Below are 25,254 nucleotides of genomic sequence, written 5' to 3' on the forward strand. Positions count from 1 at the left end.
ACAGGACTTAAATAGACACAGGACTAATAGACACGGGTGAACTCAAAGACAAATCAACACAGGGATTGGCTGGGGTACTAACAGGACACAAGTGGACAAAACTAACACTTAAAGGGAGGTAAGACAAGACAAGACAAGACAAGACAAGACAAGACAAGACAAGACAAGACAAGACAAGACAAGACAGGTAACAACAAACTAGGTTAAAACAGGAAACAATAGAACAATACTAAAGGTACATCATGATAAAAACCACAACAGTTTATGACAACAGCAGCAGATTGTTTCCCCGCCTTCTCTGTAGCAGTATATTGTAGACATGCCTCAAATACAAAATTGATCAATTCCAGGTTTGTGGTTTATTAGCTATCTGGTGTATGGTTGAAGACTTGTGGCAATCATGTTACAGTAAGTGTAATGCAGAGTAACCTAATGCAGATAAGACCTGTTGTGTTTGTAATGTATTGTGTGTTATAGGTATACCTGTCTGTGGCTCTGAGTTATTGGCCAAAACGGGTTGTAGCGCCATGATGAGTGTCCAATAATTATAAAGAAAAGTATTTATAAATATTTAATGGGAATGGGATTATGTGAAATATAGGGTATCTAAAATGATCTATGGTGAGTCTGTTGTATCTTAACTATTGCCATTAGCACCTCCCTGTGGTTTGGGGATAAATCACAAGCATGGATGGGTTGAACATGGGATGAACAAGGTGTGAAACTGTGCACTGTTCTAAGGTTACCTTATACAGGTTTCTTTAGTCCGTTTCAATGTGTTTAGCTTTGTTTCTCTGACCTTTTGAATGTATCACTTTGAGATCTGTCACAAATATAAAGTGTGCTACAAATAGAATGTATTATTACCCCCCTCCTACCTCCTTGAGATAACTTGTTATGATTTGACACTAATAAAATTGAATTGAATTGAATTGAATTGAATGGGTCTCAACATTTCTCTGCAATTAATAAACAAGCAAAGAATAAGAACACCTGTATTAATGCAGCAAAAATATGTAGAGGTCAAGAATATGCTCACATTTTGAACTATATTATATTTGTCTTTCCCATCGCAAAGAAATATATATTTGGAAATACCCTGGATCCAGGTAGAACAGAGCATTGTTTCTTCATTTCAGAGATGAGAGAAAAACTGTTATTTAATGATACTGACCATGATATGACATGAAACTGACCATGGTACGACATGATACTAACACATTAATGCTACTAGCCCTGCATCCTGAGTTCCTGACCCCTACTTTTAATAAAGGACTCATTAAACTAAGCATCCTTGCATCCCCAGGATGCATACAACACTATCCTTCCTGCAATCAATCATTTCGCTGCACCAGCTGAGCTGCATGTGGTGGAGTCTGTGCGTTATGGCATTATTGATGAGATGATTGAGATTGTCTTGTAAATCCATGCTTCTGTCCTTTATTGACTACATACAAGTAGCTATTTCCCACTATTTGTTAAATCCATTTTGCGGGGCCATTTTGCAGGGCCATTTTGCAGGACCCATAAAATAATTCTGGGACCTATTTGAATGGCCACCTGTGGGTCCCGGGACCCATTACATTGAAAACCTAGCAACATCACTACTAACATGATACTGACATGATACTGACCATGATACTGACATTTTACAAGAAATTATACATGACACTGATCAAATTACAGATTTAATGGTGGAAAAAAAGGTTTTGGGAAGATAGTAAGGATATAAATAGTTTGGAGAACATTGGTGTGCTAGCTGCTGCTGCTGCAGTGTAGGCAATAAGGGACCTGGATAAAGTGGATATTAGAAGGCACTGGCCTTAAAACAATACGTTTTCGAAATACTGTCCTACAGTATGTAAAAACTTCTTCCATCAACATATAGGTAGTCAGTAAAGCATGTTTAATAACAAAAGTCTCGTCATTTGTGTGAGCAAAAACTCAGTGGCAATAAGCATGCTACAATGATAAAACAATCAATCATCAGACCTCAGACGGGACTATTGCAGTATACAGTATGCAGTCTTAAGGCCTTTAACTCCTCAGTAGGTTGATATATCTGCTGTTTATTAGAACTTTTGCCACTTGTTCCAAATCTCATATATCTACAAATACTTTTGATGCCTGTTTCCACAGGTATGTACAAAGTACTCTATTTCTGAGTTAACAAGAGGATCAATAACATTTACTGTATGCAGGTTTTATGTTATAATATTGCTCAGTTGAAATCATTCGTGTTAAGGACAAAAATAAAATAAAAACAATTGACAGCATACAAAAAGATTCAGTTATATATGTATAAAATTATGTTTCTTTATATTGCAGGTTGAAATTAAGTGAATATAGCATCAAACATGGTGAAATGTCCTTTTCCCTGAGTTTGCGAAATGTCACCTGCCACAGAAATTACTTCCACATTCAAAAAACGATTGAACAAATGCAGTTGTGGAAAGTAACTAAGTACCTTTACTTAAGTAGTATGTTTTTTAGTATAATTCTGAGTTATTTGTACTTTACAATTTATTTACAATTTACAATACTTTTACTTCTGCTCCACTGCAGTACATCTTGGATCCAAACCTTGTACTTTTACTCCACTACATTTATTTGGAAAACCTGGCTTAGATACTAGTTACTTTGTAGATTTTGATTATAATTACAAAACACGCATTAACAACTTCAGCATATACATTTTGGTCATTAGAAAATAGACGATCTGCAAAGTACAATGCTTCGCATGTGACTACTTTTACTTTTGGTGGTTTAAGTACATTTTGTTGCCAATACTTTTGTATTCTTACTCAACTATATTTTGATTTCCGAACTTTTACTTGTAACAGAGTATTTCTATATTGCAGTAGGAGAACGAAGTAAGCTGAACCCCTTTTTGCTTAAGTTGCCCATGGAAGCAAAAAAAAGTGAGATGGCAGCATATATACATATTTCAGGATGTCTGCTATCATTTGAAATTATGAGCAAGCATCTATGACAAAGGGCCATACAAATATGACTTATTAGAAAAAGGTGGTCAGAGGCTCAACTTGCCCCAGGTTAGGGGTACGTTGATCCAAGTCAAGGGGTAAATTGACCCACATGATATTCTAAACTTTAAGAGTTTAAACCTCAACAAATAATGTCTTATGGTTATTCTTGCGGTTATTTAAACAATATAAAACCAATGAAATAAAGTTTGTTGGACACCATTTTGACAACATCTGGAGGGCTTCAGACTTTAGCTAAATGATTCACATATTTCTTTATACATTGGAATATCACCAACATGCATGATATACAAGTTTAACATTTGCTTTAACATAAAAATCATTATATCAGAACAATTTTAACCTCGTCCATGTGTCTGTTAACTCCACAGCCAGGTGGAAATGATGGTTGTGTCCTTATTTTAAATCAAATCAAATTTTATTTATAAAGCACATTTACAACAATAAAATTGCCAAATTGCTGTACATGGAGGCATCAATGCACAACAAACCTGTGTAACAATCACAGGGCATAAAGAAGAACATATGAACAAATAAGGCGAGATTAAAAAAAAAACAATTAAACAACATTAAAAGCTACAGGGAATAAATGTGTCTTTAAGAGATTTTTAAAAACCCCAATTGACTGAGCACTTTGAACATTTAAAGGGAGGTTATTCCAGAGAGTTGGGGGCAGCAGCAGAGAAGGCAGGGTCACAGACAACTCAAGATACAGGGGGTGGTTCAACTTACCCACAGGTTCATCTTACCCCGTTCTTCCCTATTGATACATTTACTTTTTTTAAGTAAAAGTTTTTAGTATCTATTCCACCACTGCTAGTTCTTCAATCACAGAGTTATAATAGGCTCTGGTTTCTCCACCTCTGCCTTCTCTATCAGCTTGTTGGTGTCTACCACGTCAGGCTGGGAGCGCTCGTGGTTGAAGTAGAGTGGATTGTCAAAGGTTGGCAAGGGACGTCCAGACTTCTTATAGAGGAGGAGAGCAGTGCCCGCTAGGACTGAGAGCACCGTTAATACCAGCACCACTACCAACGCTGAGTGGACACGATGACGTTGATCGGTTCCCTCTTGCTTATGAGCAGCTAATCAAAGGAACAAAAATATTCAGTCAAAAACTAATATTCAGGTTATATTACAGTATAAAAATGCTACATATTCCTCTGATAAATAAATGTATCTTACCAACTGTTGGCAACTGTTCTGTGATCTCTGTCGGAGGAGAATGGAAAATAATCATATATCCAATCATTGATAAGGAATCACAAACCACTTTTCTCCAGCAAATTATAGCCTGATTTCTTTTCTCCAGCAAATTATAGCCTGATTTATACTTTGTTGCCTAACACTGCTGCGTACCGAAAATGGCTCTAGCTCACATATCTTCGCACTGTGATGGGTAGTGAGCTAGCTTGTAGATCAGCTATTTTAAATGTGACAGGCTTAATAGTGGAATGTTGGTCTCACCTTTGGGCATTTCGCAGATATAGGCCCTGTCATGCCAGCGGCGCCCAGTCCTCCACATGCCATCCTCAGAATTAATTGCTCCATAACTGTGCGATGTGTCATCACTTGGTTCAAATTGACCCCAGTTCACGTAGTCCATGGGTGTCTTATCCAGCCACATCCACGTCCCTTCATAGAAAGAGAATGTACTGTATGTTTTCAACTTCTATAATTCAACAAAACAAGCATACATTTTTCTCTACCATGATGCCTGAAAAAGGAAATTAACTGAGCAAAAAATGTAAATACACTTAACATTATACATAAAGGTCATGCTGATGCATTTATTTATGTAACTAAATAGTTATTTTTATAATTAACGATAAATTTATATTTTATCAATGCTATTATGTAATTTACTTTATTTGCTTTTGTGTTGGTGTTGGCGATTCTTACTGGATGACATTCAGTCTAGTCCAACATGAAACAAATTTAGTGCTATGCAATGCCTATATCTATTTATCCATTACAACCAATGGAACATAGAAAAAGAAAACAACAGGACTATATAAACTAACCAAAATGGAATTTGACCTAATCAGGAAGTTGTTAAACTTGTTGGCTTGGCAGTAGAAATGTCCAAGCCAAAGCATATAGTCAAATGTCTTTGTTGTTGTGATAATGTCACAACAAAAAAGTCTGCAACTGTACCTTTGTGAGTTTTGTACAGGCCTATCCAGAAAGCACTGTTGCTGTCTTTAAGCATTTCCACCTTGCTTTCAATGAAGCTCTGCTCAGCTGGATCTCCAATGCTGGCTAGAACCCCACCTTTGTGACACAAAAAGACAGTTGTTAATACAAAAAAGATATTACACTTATATATGTACAGTGTAGATGTGCCATTTCAACTCTTCTGTATTGTGTCCTTTCCCTGAACAGTTCCTGCAAAAGCATTTTTCCCCCAGGTTTCTTTCCCTGTTTTGCCTTTCTAATTTTTATGGAGAATGGAGCCTATTTTTGCTGAAATTCGCAAATGTCAAGAAACTACTCCATTCCCAACTGAAAAGCAGATCCACCTTCATAGGTGGATTTAAACTTCATAGTAAGAGGTCATAAAAATAGCTAAAAATAGCTGATCTACAAGCTCAATGTAGGTATGCGCATGCTTGCGTGCGTGCGTGTGTGTGTGAGAGAGAGAGAGAGAGAGAGAGAGAGAGAGAGGGAGAGAGACAGAGAGACAGAGAGAGAGAGGGGAGGTGGTCTTACCTAATCTTACACAAGCTGAAGCTGCATCTGCCCATTCGATTTCATTCATCATGAAGAGGTAGCAATGATCCCTAAACGGCACCCAGGCAAGTTCCATGTCGGTATCTGGAGTCATGTATCCTCCATATCCAGCATCCAGTTCGGATAAACTAGGCATGTCTTCTTCATGCATATATCTTCTAGTGTCCTGGATTTTGAAGGTGTGTTCAGGGCAACGACCTGGGTATTGGACTGACTGAGTCGGTGGCACGTCTGTAGGCATGAGCGAGATTTATGATCAACAAATTCATTGATCAGAATGGCAACTCGCGTAATACAAAAACAATTTACAAATTAAACAGGAATAATATTTGACCCTGACCCAGTATTAGAACTTGAACATAAAAGTAACTTATGCCATGTGAATGAGCATGTACATAATATTTACTGTACAAGCCTTAAATGCAACACTTATCCATCTATCTCTTTATTCTGGTGTTCTCAAGGGCATGACTCATGACTTTTATTATTTATTAGTTTAAACTTAAACTATACTTAGTCATACCTGTGGTCTTCATACAAACACTATTCATGGTTTGATTGCACAGAGAGGTCTTCCATTTTCCATCCACATCCACGTACACACAGGGTTGGCCTCTGCTTGGCTCATTTTGTGCCCAGTTGGTAATGATCAGGTGCCAACCATCAATGAACCTGAAGTAACCTCCAGTCTGAAAGCAGGGATGGAACATTTTAAAAGGTATATAAACGTACATACATACTGTACATACATACATAAGATGTATTTAAACATATGAATACGCCAATGATCAAAATGACTGAAAAAAGTTTCAATGGAACAACTATTCAGTGTGTAATATTCTGGATGACTATTGAAGTCGTTCACTTGGGTTATGGGGCTGTTAAGTCTGACCTCATTTTGTAGGCAGAGGAGAACTTTTGGGGCCAAAAGGCCCCAGCGCCTGTGAATCTTTTTACTATTTTTACTGTTTACAAATGTTTCTTCTCTTTGTTGTTGAAAGGAAAGTGGTAGAATTATACTTTAGTCGTTATTTTTGTCTCGGATCTGTTGAAATAGCGAGGGACAGATATTGATAAGAAATCTGTTTGGAGGTCTGACTACAAAATGATGTCACGGCTTAAAAGCCCCATATTCAGCTTGTATTAACCATGTACTGTACCTCCATTGTATTGAGACCAATCCATAAAGGTGTGTTGAGATTCAGAGCTTGCAGTTCAACGTAGGCTTGTGACCAGTCATTCCGAAGGCTGGCCAGTTGAGCACCATCATCCTCACAAAGCTTCTTAGCCTGATCCCAGGTCACATTCTGAGTCAGAACCTTTATAGAGTCATTACCCAGTTTGACATAGTGGTCAGGAGTCTCTGGTTCTGGAACAACTGGGAAGCGTTGGTCTGTGGAAAATAAAAGTAAAAGTAAAATCACCATGGGCAGTACTTTCTTATTTATATTCCTGAGATGTATAGCATCCTTCATCTCTGGGAGTAAAAGGAGACGTTCAGACCAAAACATGACCCCCCATGAATGTGCATGTTTTCAAACATGTTCCTACCTGGTTTGGTGGATTTCTGTCATTGTTGCCCCTCTTCAGATATCTCCCGTTAGAAGCGTACGTTATCTTCTCATTCATACTACTGGATTCAAGTGATCAACAGACTAACTAGATCATATTCTTTAGCTGCTATTTCTTATTTATTTATATCACGATGCCTTTTTGTGTATACTGGCTGTAATAATTCCAGGAAAAGGCTTCTTTACGCTACAGAAGTTATGCTAGAAGCGTAGTAACCAGAAGTCTCGCGATACGCTAGAATCTCGCTTTGGAAACAGCCCGTTTCTAATCCGGGTCAATATGTGGCGGACTAACAACACTTCGGGTGGTCTCAGGGAACTATAAATATACAATTCATAAAGAAAAAAGTTACTTTGGAGTGCCTGAAATAAGCGATTTTGGCAGAGTCACACCAGCCCCATTTTAGCTGTGAGGAGTGGTCCTCAAAACTCGAATAAGGAGTAAAAACGAGAGAAATCCACCAAACCAGGTAAGAACATGCATGAAAAAAGGCACATTTGGAGGGGATATGTTTTGGTCTGAATTTCCCCTTAAGAGCTACTTGAGAGTTGAATGAAAATAAATACCATATAACCATACTGAAACCATAACTCAATTTCATAGAACAGACTACAGGTATATGGATGAAATCAGTTAATACAGGACAACCATCCAAAAATTGTGTAACACTTTGTTTTTGGTGAACAAAAGAGAGGAGCTGCCTCAATGTGAGATATACTTGAGCACAATATCAATTATTTCAGATAAATACTTTTGAACCATAGACAGTATATGAAAAAGAAAGTTTAATTTATGCTTAGTCACATACAGTAAATGCATTCTTGACAAAAAAGAAACGATGTTCAACTGCAAACGCTGTGGTTGTGCGGTGAAGAATAAATTAGTTCAACAATAATTGAGCTCACCAACACTTCTCATGCAGACATATCCATTAGTGTCATTGCAGGATTTTAAAATCCATTTCCCAAACTCCTTGGCATTGCTGTTCAAAACAGCACACTGATCCTGGACAGGACGATAAGGAAATGGGATTAATGTGGAAATATACAGTTCAAACAGCCATTGTACATTACAAGGTGCACCATTAAACCTCTTGTCTATCGAGCAGCTTTAAAGTAATATGATGTAGGAGTTTGTAAGATTTATTTATTATAATTAAATACTGTAGGCTATTGAATTACACTACCCTTGGTCATGAGAATAATTCATTATTTAACAATGTTAGAAAATGTTACCTCACTCCACCAACGAGGAAAAGACTTGGCTCTGTTTGAAAATTTCTTCGGTCGCCCATCAGTCCAGTAAAATTCGCCACCTTTGCGACTATTATAACCAATCCAAAGGTCTGGAGCGGCTGCTGTCGCCATTTTGATCTCCAGAAAGGCTGAAAAACGTATATAGAGCGGTTAGGAAAAAGAGTATCACACTCACATGCATGCAACATGTTTTTTACTGTGGGGAAATACACACACAACGTAATGTCCTTTTCCAAAGGTTCTCTGAGAATATTCTTTGAGAATATTTAGGTCAATATCAAAACACTCAAAACATGTATTACACATTCATTTATATACACATTATTTATTTGCGACCGAAGGTCGCACTTAAGTATGAAAACGCCACATAGGTCCGCGATTCCGCGATTCCGTAACACCTCAATGTCTATAGCTGACCTCAGTGCCTATAGGCTGACCTGCCCATATATGGAGGCTAACTTGACCATATATAGAGATCCCTGATGTCATCCTGCCCATAGGCTATATGGAGGCTGACCTGCCCATATATGAGATCCACAATGTCATGGACCTCCATATGTGGGGCTGACCAACCCTGACATCATCAACTCTACAGTACATCACCCGGATCTCCATATATGGCTATGGCTGACTCATTCTAACGTCACCAGGAAGACTCCCATATCTGTGAATGCCAATATATACACTCTAACCAATATGCCCATATCTCTATATACTGTACATGGATCTCCATATATGGGTATCAGGGATCTCCATATGGGTAACTGGTTTGATATATATATATATATATTATATATATTATTTAAGGATAAAATAAAACTAGTAAGACGCCTCAGGGCCACAGTGATGTGGACATCAGGGATCTCCATATATGGGTATAAAAGGGATTTGTTTCCCTGGCATCACAGGGATCTCCATATCTCCATATATGGGCATAAAAGGGATTTTTTCCGCCTGGCATCACAGGGATCAGGGCATCGTTAATATTGATGCCATTGATGCCATCAGGGAACAGGGCATCGTTAATATTGATGCCATCAGGGAACTCCATATATGGGCATAAAAGAGATTCTGTTAGTGTGACATCCCAGTGAAGCCAGCGTGTGATATCAGAGCGCAGGGACGTGCTGGCCATTGGGAAAAGCGGGACAACTCCCGAACGGCCGGTTCATTCCCGGCCAGTTCAGACCGGCCACTAGGAAAAAATTAAAAATAAAATGTCGCCTTCGTTCCATTTTGGGGGCTGGGCGGCCAACAAAGTAAATCGTCACTGTCGGGCAGAAACCTTGTATCTCCAAGATTCAAATGTATAATTTTTTTCGCAAAGCAAAGCCCTGCTTCATCATACAAGGCCATTGCACAAAAGTAGTGAAAACCGCGAGGCGTTGTGTGCTTGTAGATCGGCTGTTTTCACTAGTTTAAATCATTTTTAAAATGATAAATACAAAACATGGTTTTGGACATACAAGGGTTCCACCCGACAACGACAAAATATAACTCATGTACAGTAATTGGCCCACTCGCTTGTCACTTGTCATGATCTGAAATGGCAAATCTTTGAGTAGCAGCAGCGCTATATAATAGAGAGAGATCTATCTCTATAGCGCGCAATGAGGGCCTCTACAACTCTTTTTCCCGGAATCAATCAGGGGCCCAGCACGTCCCTGTCAGAGCGGCAAACCCATTCTGGTAGAGTGGTTCCCCTGACATCACAATGACATCAGAGCATGATGTCAGAGCGGCAAACCCATAGACACGTGTACACGTGTACACAGACGTGGACAAGCTGTGGCATTTCTCATGGTAAACTGCGACCTTCGGTCGCAATGAAAGTCCATATAAAATATGGGTATTCCCAGATGATGCCCTGTTAGGGGAATCACACTAAAGGGGAGCACACACTGAACGCGGACGGCTGCACAGCATAGCGTCATCGACGCACGTGAATTGCCGCGCGGTAACCCCAACTGGATGCGGCGCGCTGCCACACAGCACATCCATTTCCCCGGTGGGGAGAAGCATGGGAGAACATGTTCACCGCGCGGCAACGCTGGAAAAATAGAACAGCTGCGTATCGGCGCGGCAGGCGCGGCGGCAGACCCGCGGCTTTTCAATGATTTTCAATGAATCATTGAATGATTTTCAATGACTTTTCAATGATTTTGAAAACTTTTGATTTTATTGTGCAACATGTCTGCAAGATATTAATGAATGCTATATTTATATTGTATTGTGTGCATAGATGGTTTTAAGAAAAGGACATACCTTGCTCTGGCCTTGACACAATGGAGACTAAATTTCCTCCCTTTGAAATACACTGTGTCCTTGCATCAGTCCATGTGTCCTTCCGGTTTTGAACAATTTGGTAACACTACAGGTATGAAATTAAGAAAATTTATTGTCCATTAGATTTGACATAAAATGGAAATTTTCCATTGCCACACTGGCAGCCAGCCCATTATACAAACAATAAAAAATAAAAAATAAACATTATTAATACACAATAGAGTATACGTTAACTTTAAACTTAACGGGCAAACGGGCGAACCCAATACCCTTAGACAGTAGCATGATCCCAAAGAGGTATTCATTGAGATGTCTACACTCTAAGGAGCACTTAGAGAGACTTTCAAATCTAAAGTGCACATACATGTTACTTTATAACAATGACCTCTGACCTTTGAGCCAAATTTGGTCCACTCAGCTGGACAGCCACCTTTAGGAGCCACAGTGGGGGCTGCAGTGGTGTTGACAGGGGCTGAGGCACTGCGTTTACAAATGGACCGGACTTCAATACCACAGTTTTTATCATCCCAGAACCCTGTGAATACGGTGAAGATAAAAGGTTCGTTTGTATACAGCAAACTCATTTTAAATACAATGTGCTGTAAAGGACATTGCATTATCAAGAATTGATTAGGTTCCATGTTAAATATGCAGCCTATGTCAATGCATACAGGTGAGGTTTAGGCAAATTGGACCCATGTAAATTATGTCCAGATTTTTTTTTATTTTATTTTTTTTCACCATATCATTGTCAACAACGTAACACTTTGTTGCTGGTGTTCCCCTGGGTTCTATAATTAGATGGTCTTTGTTGAAAATAGCCTGTAGATCTTCCATTTTCAGTCGTTTTTCTTTTTTTTATATGGAATGTTCACCTAGTATGACATGCCCAGCATGAGGCTATGCATGTGGTTAAGTGTGTAATATGCAGGTATGCCCTCAAGGGGCTGAATGTCCTTACCATTCCAGTAGTTCATGACAACACAGTTCTGATCATTGTTACGAGAATCTGGTTGATTTTCGCCCCACTTCAGAAACTCTGCTGGAGATCCATCCAGCCACCTTAGAAACAACACCATCACATCTTAGTCTGATATTTACACTCAATGCTACAGCCTTGTCTTGAAGACTGTTGCAGCTTTGGAGGCAGTATGCATCGGAAATAAAACACTGTAATACAAAACATACTTACTCATATGAGCCATCAAGATCCACTGTCATTCCTATATAAAATTCTCCATGACGTCTAGATATCTGTGTAGACAAGCAAACGACACGCACAAACATACAGCACGTGAGCACACACACACACACACACACACACACACACACACACACACACACACACACACACACACACACACACACACACACTTTGAAATCTGCAGTACTTTAGAACTGCATGGTAGATTCTAATAGCTGTATTTTGATTGTCTTAAGTACCAGCTCTTATGCGTTAACTTAAAGGCCTGTCTATACTGTCTCCGACCACCAAACTTTTCGTCGAGAGTTCTGATTTTCTGACGTGCAGCTTTCCAAACTCTAATCAGAAGATGCGAGTGACGTCATTTTGTAGTTGAACCGGACCTTTCCGACAAAAGGTTTGGTGGTAGGAGACAGTATGGAAGGGCCTTTAAGTTAAGGCATAAGAGCTGATACTCAAGACAGTCAAAACAGAACCCTAAGTGTTAACATCACGATTGCTGAAGAAACTATGAATGTTAGTGCCAACCTGTTTCCACAGAAAGACACTTTCAGCTTCACTTTTGATGATGACCAAGTCACCATGGTGCTGTTGACAGTAATGGCGGGCATCTTCCATAGCCATCGTGTTCCCATTAACGTAATATTGATTGCCTCGCCACACAAGCCAGCCGTCCGCAGTTTCATTGTAGTCTGCAAAAGGTTGGAAAATTACAATATCAAGCAGACTGTAGTGTTCGATATAGTGTTCCTCTGGCCTTCCTTTAGCTCAGAATACTGAAAGGGGGAGCAGGTTAAGGTGTGTACACTCTGTTCTGCTAGGACTTTCATGGATTCCTCACAATCAGTCTTACTGATTACTTATGTGAGATTGCAAGAATTGCTATAAGGATATTATCAGATCATCTACATCTGTAATGGAGGCTTACCTTTGGCAGGGTCACTGGGGGGTGGCTTTGGAGTGACTCCTGTGAAGACATATACCAGAGGCCAGTTTAATCAATGGTGATGTCACTTTTGGTTTCATTCTTTCATGTCCACAAGGATTAAATCCACCTGCTGCAGATCTTATCCATAAAAGCCAGAGTCTATCAATGGCATTTTGCTTACCTACAGTAACATGTTTTGTCTTAGCAGACACTGTGGAATCAGTTGTAGTGGATACTAGTTTTATAAAAGGATTAATTGTATTCTGTATCATGTTTAAAACAAAATATTCAATATCATGTTCAAAACAAAATGTTAAAGTAGAATGTACAGTAGGCCATAATGTATAAGAATATATGAAAACATAAACTCTTCAGTGACTTTTAGAAACATTATAATTTATATCTGCAAAGTAACTAGTAACTATAAAGTTTCAAATATTGGAGTAAAAGTGTTTAAGAGAATCTTTGGATCTGAGATGTAATGGAGTAGAAGTAAAAGTATTGGAAATTGGAAATACTCAAGTAAGTACAAATAACTCACGCTCAGAAAATCACTGAAATGAAAGGCAAGGCTTAGAGTTAATGAATTGGGCTTTTGGGGGGGGGGGCTGGAACAAGAAAAAAAGTGAAATTCATAGTGTCTCCCTTTAAGTAAATGTACCGGTACTTAGTTACTACAGTTCACACCACTGGATACAGTCCACATGACCTTACCTAAACGTATCTGGCACAGCCAGTCGTTGTAACTCTCACAGTGCACGTCATTCCAAGACCCTTCTTCATCCCAGTCGCTCATTTTGAATTCAACACAAGTTTCCACATTATTTATATTATTGGGCTCTCCATCCGCCCAATGTAAGAAGTTTACCTGTGATGAAAAACAAACGCCACAGTTTAGTAAACTAAACAAAAAAACATAAAATCAAAAATCTAAAAATCTAAATCGAAGGTACCGTACACATAAGGGACACCTAAGAAAGGGTGCAAATTATGACTGATTTTATTCAAAAATGATTAATGATCAAGATGACTAATGACTTGAGAGACTTGAATCGACTTAAAAGCAGCTACAGTATGCAACTATCTCCAACGTGAGATAATGCAGGATTTAGGGTAACACTTGCTATGCATCCGTAGCGGAATGTACATACAACTCACCGGGGATTCATCAGTCCAGACTAAACCAGTAGTTTCATCAGGAGCGTTGAGGCCAATCCAGGCTTTCCCGCGTCTCCTGTGATTAAGATAATAAATGTATTTAAGCATGAGATTTGGTGATCATCTGATGTGTTGAAACTAGGTGTGGGATGCGATTAAAATTTGTAATCTAATTAATTACAGGCTCTGTGATTAATTAATCGCAATTAATCGCATTTTAATCGCACATCGATATTTGACCTGAGAAGCATTTTTTCAAGTAAAAATACAAGTGAATAGACAAGTGAGTTTTTTAAATCTAAATTTCGCATCCACTGGGCCAACCAAAGCGCTCTGATTGGCTACTTCTCCCTTTGCGTTTGTTGTCTCTTCTTGGTTGGTGTATCGCTATGATCGGTATGCCCGAAACTGAAGGGTCTGTGGTGCAAAAACTAAGTGCGATTAAAATGCGTTAATTTTTTCAATCGCGTTAATTTTCTGTGATTAATTAATCGCAATTAATCAGTTAAAGTCCCAGCCCTAGTTGAAACACAACAATAAAACAGATCCAGATCTTACAGTCCCGGTAAGTCTGAACTACTGTGGAGGCTGAGTAGATCTCCTCCGATGGCCTTGCAGTAGTCTCTGGCTTCATACCAGGTCTTCTCACCAGTACGTGGTCCTGTATAAAACTGGGACACAAAACAAATGGTATGACCCTGTTGTGAGTTAATCAGTCTCAATTTGCCATATTCATATGGCGTCTCTTTTAGCTCATTACTGTATGTCAAATTCAGAGGAACTGGGATAAAACTGGGAACCTTCTGACTCCAATGTTCTACACCCTGAGTCTATTTTCTTTTAGAGTGAGGCAGTGAAGGATAGATGAGTATAGGCACAGGAGGAAAGCACTGTCAGGATCCAGTGCTAAGCTCTGGATCTGCTGCAGTCTTTAACTACCCAGACACATTAAATATATTTTTTACCGTGTGGCACTGAGCACATTGTGTGGTTTCAATGGGACTGGGGTGTTTTTGGAAACGTCAGCAGTGTCCTTACTGTCCCCCCGACTCGGTCGAGGCAGCACGGCTGTTCACCCCAGAGTCAGGATCTGCCTGACGTTTCCTCCTCCTTAACTCATTTAAAGCCTCTGACTTTAACGGATTATAAAGTCCAGAGCGCCACTTTCAGGCTCCCATTCACTCCCTTTATCTTATTTTGAAGGCCAGAAGTCCACAACGTAAACACTTCCGGTCTGACGTCATCGCGTCCTGCGCCGGAAGCGATCGTGTTTACGTTGTGTAATGGTGGATCGTATCGGAGCATTTCACCATGTGTTATATAAACTTGCATCTGCCTCCATCTTCGCTTCTAAAGTGTAGTTTTGAGATAATGGACATTAAAGATGAGATCGCCCGTCCACCTCAATGTTATGGGATTACTATTTTGTGCCCGTGGAGCCGTGATGATGATAAATCAGCGACGATTTTCGGCTCGGGGCCTTCCGCCATCTTACCAGGTACTGTAATCGCCGTTACAGTAATCTATTACTTTTCACGAGTATACTCGTGAATGGCACCATGTAATCCTTGAGTATTTTTCACGAGTATTCTCGGGATTGGCGCAAAATGAGTTAAGAGGGGGTTTTTCGTTACCATTGTCGCAAATTGCTTGCTCAGGGTGGGGGCCTCAGGCCTGTGAGGTATCCGCTCGGGTTCTCTCGAGGGGGTACCTCACAGGTACAGGTTCTGCTCGGGTTCTCTCTCTCCTCCCCCCTCCCCTCTCCCTCTCTACCTCTCCCTCTCTCCCATGGCTCTTTAGCCTTTGTAAAGTGTCTTGAGATAACTTGTTATGATTTGACACTTTAATAAAATTGAATTGAATTGAATTGAATTGAATTGAATTGTGTTGATGAGGCACTCACACTCAGTCTGCGTGGCAGCTAAAATATTTTCAACACAGACGTTTGTATTCAGTTTTACAGTAGGCGACTGCCTGGCATCTTCAGCTGGTTAAAAAACGCCTCGGTAGACATGGCATGGCTTCTGTTCTTGCAGTTATACCTTGTAGCAGAAGGGTCTGGTGGCCACAGGTTTCCAATCCTCAGTGCAGTTGCTGGGGGTTGGAGTTGGTGGGGGCGGGGTTATGACAGCCCCCTCTGCCAGATGTTTGCAGATGTACTTCTCTTTATTAGAGCAGGGCAGGACGTCCCAGAGCCCGGCAAAAATCCCAGTCAGCATGGCAACACAACCCTGCTGGTTGCCTAAAATAAATAATATTTTTTAAGTATTTAATATGCAGTACAAAAAAATTAAATCACTTTCATATGAGTTCTACTACTTCTTCAGCAGTTGAGTAAATATTTTATTCATTTTATTTTCAAATTTACAGCATTTTGGAATTCAATTAAAAGTTATGGATATTTCTCCATGCAGTAGCCTACCTGGCATCAGTGCATTCCAGTGAGTAAATCTCACTACAGTGGCTATGTTAGTCCACTCAAAGCTATCAATATTTCTCTGGTTTGAGAGACCCAGCCAGAAATACTTCTCTGGTCTCATCCCCACCAAGCTGATGAGGAATGCATTATCCACTCTAGAAACATGTAGGGAAATCAACAGGATATTTGTCTTTCACTCCTCTTTATTCAAGAATAGAAGAATAGAACTGTATTGTCATTGTCACATGTACAACAACATACAGTATGAAGGTAATACAAGTTCATTCACAATGATGACATTTTAAATAATTCTGTTTAAAGCAGCTTCTAAATCATAGACCTGTGATTTCCTTAGTTTGATCACACATTAAGGTGAAAAGATGTTCTCACCCATTTGCAACATCCACCAAGTATGAATCTGAGCTCTTGCATTCAGCATTGGCTTCATCAAATGTCTTTGTCACAGAATTCACCAAGTAGCAGTAGGAACCATGCCTTTTCCAACCCTGTAATGGAGGCACATACAGTACTGTATTATAGACTGTACTGTGTGTGCGTGCGTGTGTGTTTGTGTAGTTATAACTTATTTGAACTTCACTCACAGGCTTGCAGCCTACATTCAGCTCCACTTCATCTTGGGTGGGTTTGGAAGCACTTGGTTTCCTACAGATAAACCCATGTTTCTCCTCACATGAGCGGTCTGCCCAATTCCCCTTCTGCACAGCACAAAGGTTGCAAGGTTATAGTGACTATACAGAACAACATCCTACGTGAATAACTGAACACAGTGAGCACATTATACCAGGGGTTATCAAACATCAGTTATATTGATGTACTGTACATGTTTTAAAATGAAATATGTAAATGTATTCACAAGTTTCCAACGTTCCATCATGCATTGCGCAGAAGGTGATGTGGCATTTCTGGCGTCGCAGCCAAGAGTAATCTACAAGCTCACAATGGTTGCATCTGCGACGCGACGTGAGCTTGTATGTCTGCTGTTCTCCGGATGTGTCCCATACATAATTCTACAGTAAATTCAGGTATACAGTCATTACCTCTCCCCTCATTAGAACACAGTCCTCTGTGTCACCAGAGGTGCTCGGCTCCCCAAACTCCCAGCTGGTGTATGTGACAGTGGAGTGGTCGCTCCAGTCAAATAGTCTCTCAGTCTTCCTGTCGTTCAGACCCATCCACAGCTCGTCACTGCTGGCTGCACACATGGAGGCAGTGGAGAAAATAGGTTTCTTTTTAAAATTCATTTTTACATAGCAGAGTAATAATGTAGTAAAACTTTCATCTGAAAAATGTGAAGCATCTGGTTTACTGCACACACACACACACACACACACACACACACACACACACACACACACACACACACACACACACACATTCACCACTAAAACAAATTGACGTTGTTTGTTTGTTGGTGCCCGCGATCATCATGTAGGCTACCGTATCCAAGTTGAGAGACGACGAAGCTGTGGTCCTCTATGTTATGAACACTGGCCAGGTCCCCTCCTTCTTTGCGGCACGCAGTCTGAGCATCGGACCAAGTTTTCTTTTCACGCAGAAGATGGAAGCATTGACCGTTGTAGGGAATCCAAGGGCTTGAACAGTGACCTGTCTCAACTGATAATAAAGAATGAATACAGTGAAGCAAACATAAATAAGCAAATGTGTCTACAGTAGAAGCCACTACAGCAAAGCAGCATGAAGTGTGTAGTGTTTTTCATCTGTACCTTCAGTAGGAGGTGGCAAGGATCCTCCTTTTTGACAGACGTACCCCAGCTTCTTGCTGCAGACAGCACTTTTCCAGTTGGACCCCACTGCAGAGTCTATCACTGCACAGGTGTGTCCTGGATCAGGGAGTGGATTCTCTGAAACAAGACAAAACCAGCATTTATTTCAGGGTTTAAAGATGACGAACAGTACCCTCATACAATATTGTAAATATAATCAATATTTAGAGATTGACTGGGAACTCGTTATTTGTATTATGGTGTGTTTAAGGTGGTCATTGAGGGTTAGGGTTAGGGTTTCATCATCAGTTATTTCAAATGCAGTAAAAGGAGAACTACAAATTATCCTTCCTCCATGTAGAAGGCAGCGAAAGAGAGGTGCAGGTGGGTTTATTTGACTCTGGATATCTTCGGTTTAGTTAATAAAGTGCATATAAACAACGATTCAGTTCCGTGTAGAGTGATTCATAACCGTGCTGTGAGCATTTTCAGAAATTACACTGAAGAAGTATTGTAATACATATTACTTGACTTGTTATATTGGGACTTACTTACTATGATAACAATAAGTTGCAAGGAAGGAGGATGTGTAGCCCTAACACATTAACATTAACACATCCACAGACATTCATAAGCCCTGCTCACGTGCATTAAAACACTAAATGTGGCAGCTCTCCTGTTCTCAGTGTAAAAGAGTATCCATGTTCAAACAGCTTTCCTCAATAATGCTTAATAAACAGGAAGGAACACTTACCAGAATCCCACTGCAGATAGCGGAATGGCTTCCCATCTGCCCATCCCCAGCCATGGTCTGGGTTCAGGTTCAGTCCAGTCCAGAGAATAAAACTCTCTGACCCTAGCAATGCTGTGTGTGTGTGTGTGTGTGTGTGTGTGTGTGTGTGTGTGTGTGTGTGTGTGTGTGTGTGTGTGTGCGTGCGTGCGCGTGCGCGTGCGTGTGCGTGAGAGAGAGAGAGAGGGAGTATTATGGCCGATGCATACACTTTTATTTCGGTTTGACTCTGTGTAAACTAAAATGACATTATTCAGATGTTCAGGTGGGAGTGGCTCATGAGAGCAGTGCCAGGGTTTATTCATGGGTTGCGTTTGTTGTCCTACGTCACCGGGCATGTTGAGGACCAACACAGGTGTTCTTATCCACAAGTTTACGCAGGAGTTTACTGGAGACTATCAGGACCAAACTTCCGGGTTTAACAGCAGACATACAAGCTCACGTCGCGTCGCAGATGCAACCCGTTGTGAGCTTGTAAATCGGCGGCGGAACCTCGGTGCAGACGTTTGCGCAATGCACTATGGGGCGTAGGAAACTCGTGGATAGGTGTAGATTCTGTAGAACATTCGTTCTATGCCAATCAGACCCATTGAAACACCTGTGTTGGTCCTCAACATGGCCGTTTAGGACTACAAATGCAACCCATGCAGTGGCAGGTGGACCTACAGTATACGGTAGGTGTGAGGCTTCCCACATGAGACACAGAAGACACTGTGAAGAGAGCTGGAGGTGCATGCATCAACCACCTGAAACAAATCGGGTGCCAGTAGCACCAGATTTGTGTGCTGAAGGCAAAGCAGCAGCTCTACAAATTGGTCTGTTTAGTCAGTTTGTTTGTCTGTCAGTTTGTTTGTCAATCTCGCAAACTGCTAGACCAATTCATGCCAAATTGGTTGTGCACATACAGTAGCCTACCTCCATGTAGTTTTATAGTTGTAACAATGTTTTACTTAAATGTTATAATGGAAGTGAATGGCAGTCAGATCAGATCAGATTCATATGTCAGATAGAAGCCACGCCATTATAAGACGCTGTCTTGAAAGATTTGTCCGAACCCAAATGCCATATATATATATATATATATACAGTATTTTCTGGACTATAAGGCGCACCTGACTATAAGGCGCACTGTCAATGAATGGTCTATTTTCAAACTGTTTTCATATATAAGGCGCACCTGACTATAAGGCGCACATAATAGACGCTACCGTTGCGTTATGCAACAAACAGATGGAGCTGTGCTAAAGGGAATGTCAATGTCAATGAATGATCCATATATAAGGCGCACTGGACTATAAGGCGCACTGTAGTTTTTTGAGAAAATTAAAGGCTTTTAAGTGCGCCTTATAGTCCGGAAAATACGGTATATATATATATATATATATATATATATATATATATATATATATATATATATATATATATATATTGAGACAGCTAGCAAATATGAATGCAAGACTTTGGGAGTTATACCATGGTATAAGCAAGATATACTGTACCATGGCTACCATGGGAAGTTGTCAGTTATGAGCTAACCATAATACTTCAGGCCATAGCACCACCTCACCCTGTTGTTTAATTATTTTCTCATAACTGACTGATTATTATGTAATATTCCTTTGATATATTAGGTATGCATACCTATTTTCTCTCTGCAGTTTTCACATTTCACATTCACCACAGGGTGGCACTATACCTGTGACATAAGCCTGCTCATGGGGGTCGGTGATACTGAGGAGGGAGGCTCCCTGCTGCTTGCAGCTGGTTTGAGCCTGAATCCAGCTCAGAGCTGATTGCCTGTTGACCTGGTAGGATACTCCAGTTACAGGGTGCTTCTTCCAGTGATCTGTGGCTGAGAAACACCAGTACAGGAATAGGAAAAAGCATCATAAACATCTACCTGCAATTGCTCCATAATTGACTCTAAGGCTGAAAGTATAAGAAGTAAAGAGAGTTGAAGTTACAGTAAGAGCTTAAGCCTTGCTCAATGTCTTGGATCTGAACAGTGTGCTATATAGCCTATGCATGCTGATAGACAGAGTTCAACTGCTTAACAATAAAGAGACTCCAGTCTCTTTATTTACAAGCAGTCAAACTCTGTCTCTGCATCACATGTCATACATGTATATGGATTACTTATCTGCAAATAACCGTATTAGTCTTTCTGCAGAAATTATTCCGTTCACACAATGATAATACTCACACATGGATGGACAGTAGCCCCAGAGTTCACTGTCATATTTTGTTTCAACAGCACACCATAGGCGCCTCACAGAGGAGTCAAACACAGTGCAGTCTTCATACCACTTGTCTCTGTAGAAGAAGGGAAACATGCAAGGCCTGCCAAAGGCATTTCCCTCGATAGTGAAAAGTTCTATAAGGGGGAGAAAAGATGGAGTGAAAATAAAATATATTGATCTGGTGAATCAAGGGCACAAGACATTTCTTCAGACAATCCCTAACATTTATTTTCTCTACTGTACATAAACCATTAATTAAAGCAAGATCTTGAAAGGATCTTTTCTATAATTATCTATCTATATATTATCTTTTTTCATTAATATTCAAAACATGTGAGCGCTCATAGTGTGAATGTTTGGACATTTTGGAACATTTTTAAACACAAATCTTCTCTTCTGGGGGTCCCTGGCACAAAATATTTCCAAATGGGGGTCCATGGCCAAATACATGTTAATTTGGGGGTCCTTGACATGAAAAAGTTTGAGAAGCATTGATCTGTTGTTTTCCATTTATATGTTATCCTTTTGCCTGATCATGATTCACTCAAAGATTTGTAATTAACACGCATTCAAAGAGTAGTACCACTGCAAAACAATTACAGTTGGTGTCTGCTTATTCATGGGAACTGAAATGATTAAAATGTATATCTGGAAATATATAACACTAATAATGGAGTGATAATTATACAATTGTACAACTCATATGATATTATACAGGAACATTTTGGAAATGCACTTTTGGAGATTTCATTTTATGGCCTTAATGTAAGACTTATATTGCCTGCTAAACAACTCCATAACAAGCAAATGATCTGTTCCAATGTTAACTACAGTATAACTACTACTGAAAATCTCAGTCTTCTTGGCATTATTTATTAGAAATTCAACTGTAACCCTGATAGGACCAGAGCCCAGACTTTGGACACCCTGAAATGGACACCTCTTCACACAGATTTTAAACTATACCGGTACCTCTGTATGTTCTTGAGCAAGCACTATCGCTTAGTCCTTGAATTGTGAGGTGGGTACTGGGACCAGCTACTTTGGAGAGAACCCCTGATCCATGTCCTGTGAGGTTTATGTAAAGATCTTGGTGTTGGAGGGCGAGTAGGGTTTGATTCTTGCACTCCCACTTCTGGAGGTCACTTTTCTCATCACAATCATAAAGGCCCACTTCACTGCCCACTGTCTTCCCCTGGACTCCCACACACTTCTTGCGGCCAGGAACAAGGAGGCGGTTGTTGGTTGTCCAGCGCACATCAACACAACGATAACTGTTCCTCTGCAAACAAAAACCCAGCTTGTTTACAAGTAAAAATGATGAATCTGTGGAGAAAGAGTAAATAAAGCAGTTAGTGGAGAGGCATGCATTGCTTTTATCTAATACGGTATGTGTACATCATGACCATGTTCGGTTAAAGGCTCTCTAACTATTTTGTTTGACACGTTAATAGTTATTCAATTGAAATGATTCAATCCACAACAGTGTCACATTGTTCATTAACACACGTTTCTAAATAGTTAATTTAAAAAATATATATTTTATAAACACCATGCAGCAGCAGGTTCTCTCATAATCTGCATTTGTGTAACACATCTACCATAGACAGTAGACCAGCCATTCTCAACTAGTGTGGGCCATTGGTGGGCCTCAGAACAACTCCCAGTGAGCCATGGAGCTGCTTCCTTAATAGTTAAAACTATTAACTGATATCTGATTACTTCTGTTTCCCGGTTTTAATCCTTGACTCCCAATTCAGTTGAGCACTTTGAATTGTTATTCATGGGTTGTTCCACATTTTTATGTGATTAGGAATTCCTGTCACAACCTAATATTTTCCAGTTTGATTTTGATGGATAATACTTTTACAATTAATTAAACTAATTGGTCTGAAAGTACAGAATTGTACTTGCTGTACTGTTTTACCGTTTGTAAACTGTTAATAAACCATTCAATCAAACGATCGATCGATCGATCAATCAATCGATCAATCAATCACACAAAAAGGTCAATGGTATACTGTACCTGTATCTGAGGCCAAACCCTGGAAAGCTTGGATGAAGATCACAACAACTGCAACAGTTCCCCTCATAATTAGCATTGTTCCTCATGCTATATCAAACAATATCATCCATGCTTTGCCAGCAGAGTACAAGATGTGAGCACAATTCAGGAAGAGGGAAACTTATAATAAACGTGACACTTCCTGTTATGTCACAACATCATGTTTTCTGTCATAGTGCAGAAATTGCATGTAAACATCTCAACATCTCCACTGACATACTGTATATGAGGGGGGAACATAATTCAGCAGGAAAAAGAGGCCAAAGGCAGAGCCAACAAATAGAGAGATCAATATGGGGTCACCTATCAAAGTGTCTAATCAAATGACTTATCGTTGTTTGTCGTTACTGTAGGGGTGCCATGGCATTGGTCCGAAGGTTAATTAGCCCGAAGGTTCGTTAGTCAGAATTTGTTAAGAATAGACTACTATGCGTAACCCTAACCTCAACCCTAACCCTAACCTCAGTAACCCAAACTAAATTCGGACTAATGAACCTTCAGACTAATGAACCTTCGGACTTATGGGCATTAATGGGCAGTCCCCACTGTAGGCTCATACAGTGATGTCATTACTTGCGCATCCCGCATCAAAAACTCATTCAAGTCACCCAGGGACTCATTCATGTCATGGTCCTGGGGTCCCGGGGATGCGCCTCCATTGGAGTCCATGTTAAAATAATTTACTGCATCACGGTAAAAGAAAAAAAAAGATGTCCACAGACACCACCATTGTTCATGAGTGAAAGCATCCTACTTTACCCTACGTTAACACAAATAAAATCCACGTAGAAAGTCGATAGAAACGTCAATGTTTTGATTCCACCGACGTCCGACGCCATTTTGCGCGCGTAAACCTTATATTGAGGACTCATAAAACTTTTCTGGGACCCATTTGAATGACCACCTGTGGGTCCCGGGACCCATTACATTGAAAACCTAGTAACATCACTGCTCATAGCATGATTGCTTAAAAGTCATGTTTATCTGCCTTTAGATGTGCCTACTACTATCCTAAAACTGCTGATTCACCCTGCCTTATTGCCAATGTCCTCAGCTTATCAGAATGCTTGGTACATTCAAATCACTTAAATCACCTTTTGATCACAAAATGATTTAAAAGCACTTCCTGTCATTTCATCATTTTGGAATGTACAGTAACAAGCATTCTGGCTTAGGACATAAGCATTATGGCACAATGAAGCGGTAGTTTTAGGAGTGTCGAGTTGGGCAGAAATGGTCAATTTGGCCAAAAACATACTTAGGCAATTATGCTATGAGGCTAACATTGTGTACGAAATACGAATGAAAGACCTCTCAGTCACATATTGCTTAATGAAGTGTGAGTGTAAGTTTGTAGAATTCATCTGCAATATCGTCTCTCAATTGGCCTTTTCAACTGGGTGATGTCTTGTGCAACAGAAAAGCAAGATAATGCTGACTTTGCATTTGTGTGTGTGTGTGTGTGTGTGTGTGTGTGTGCGTGCGTGCGTGCGTGCGTGCGTGCGTGCGTGCGTGCGTGTGTGTGTGTGTTATCCTCTGCCACTCACCTCTACTTTTAGTTCTGTTTGGCACCTTGTCAGTCACTAGACGTTGCTTGAATTAAAGTCACTAGACTTTAATTCAAGCAACAGTAGAATGATGTAATAATGTACAAATAAAGATTATTATTATAGTAGTAGTAGTAGTAGTAGTAGTATTACCAGACCGGTGCCTTATTAGTACTACTACTACTACTACAACCTACTACTATAGAAACACTACAACTACTATTGCTACTACAGTTACTGTAGTACTGTGTTATTATCTTGGATCGTCTCTCAATTGGCCTTTTCAACTGGGTGATGTCTTGTGCAACA

General features: G+C 40.0%; 1 protein-coding gene across 1 annotated transcript; it reads right to left on the reverse strand.

The window, feature by feature from the left end:
* Positions 1–3,424: 3,424 nt before the first annotated feature.
* LOC308285624 (macrophage mannose receptor 1-like) lies at positions 3,425–23,481 on the reverse strand. The gene is made up of 30 exons (XM_080726441.1): positions 23,360–23,481; positions 22,306–22,659; positions 21,297–21,467; positions 20,790–20,945; positions 19,058–19,168; positions 18,304–18,441; positions 18,017–18,193; positions 17,617–17,771; positions 17,161–17,274; positions 16,949–17,064; positions 16,562–16,713; positions 16,182–16,381; positions 14,698–14,810; positions 14,140–14,215; positions 13,696–13,849; positions 12,982–13,020; positions 12,582–12,745; positions 12,042–12,103; positions 11,811–11,911; positions 11,242–11,384; positions 10,829–10,934; positions 8,543–8,691; positions 8,213–8,312; positions 6,896–7,128; positions 6,259–6,424; positions 5,715–5,966; positions 5,160–5,276; positions 4,470–4,637; positions 4,188–4,214; positions 3,425–4,087 (listed from the first exon to the last, which is right to left on the reverse strand). The coding sequence occupies exons 1-30, from the start codon at positions 23,433–23,435 to the stop codon at positions 3,834–3,836; spliced, it is 4,344 nt and encodes a 1,447-aa protein (XP_080582567.1). The 5' UTR covers positions 23,436–23,481; the 3' UTR covers positions 3,425–3,833.
* Between the last annotated feature and the right edge of the window lie 1,773 nt (positions 23,482–25,254).

This window comes from Nannobrachium achirus (assembly GCF_963921795.1).
Source record: "Nannobrachium achirus genome assembly, chromosome: 5".
Taxonomy (NCBI): Eukaryota; Metazoa; Chordata; class Actinopteri; order Myctophiformes; family Myctophidae; genus Nannobrachium; species Nannobrachium achirus.

Bases quoted from the DNA above. Each gene is read 5' to 3' on its own strand.
- LOC308285624 (XM_080726441.1), bottom strand. From the start codon at position 23,435: ATGCTAATTATGAGGGGAACTGTTGCAGTTGTTGTGATCTTCATCCAA. The intron at 17,275-17,616 runs GTAATGACTGTA...TGTGCTGTGCAG, and splicing joins GTGTTCTAATGAGGGGAGAG to AAGGGGAATTGGGCAGACCG. The intron at 16,382-16,561 runs GTAGGCTACTGC...TATTTATTTTAG, and splicing joins CTGGAATGCACTGATGCCAG to GCAACCAGCAGGGTTGTGTT.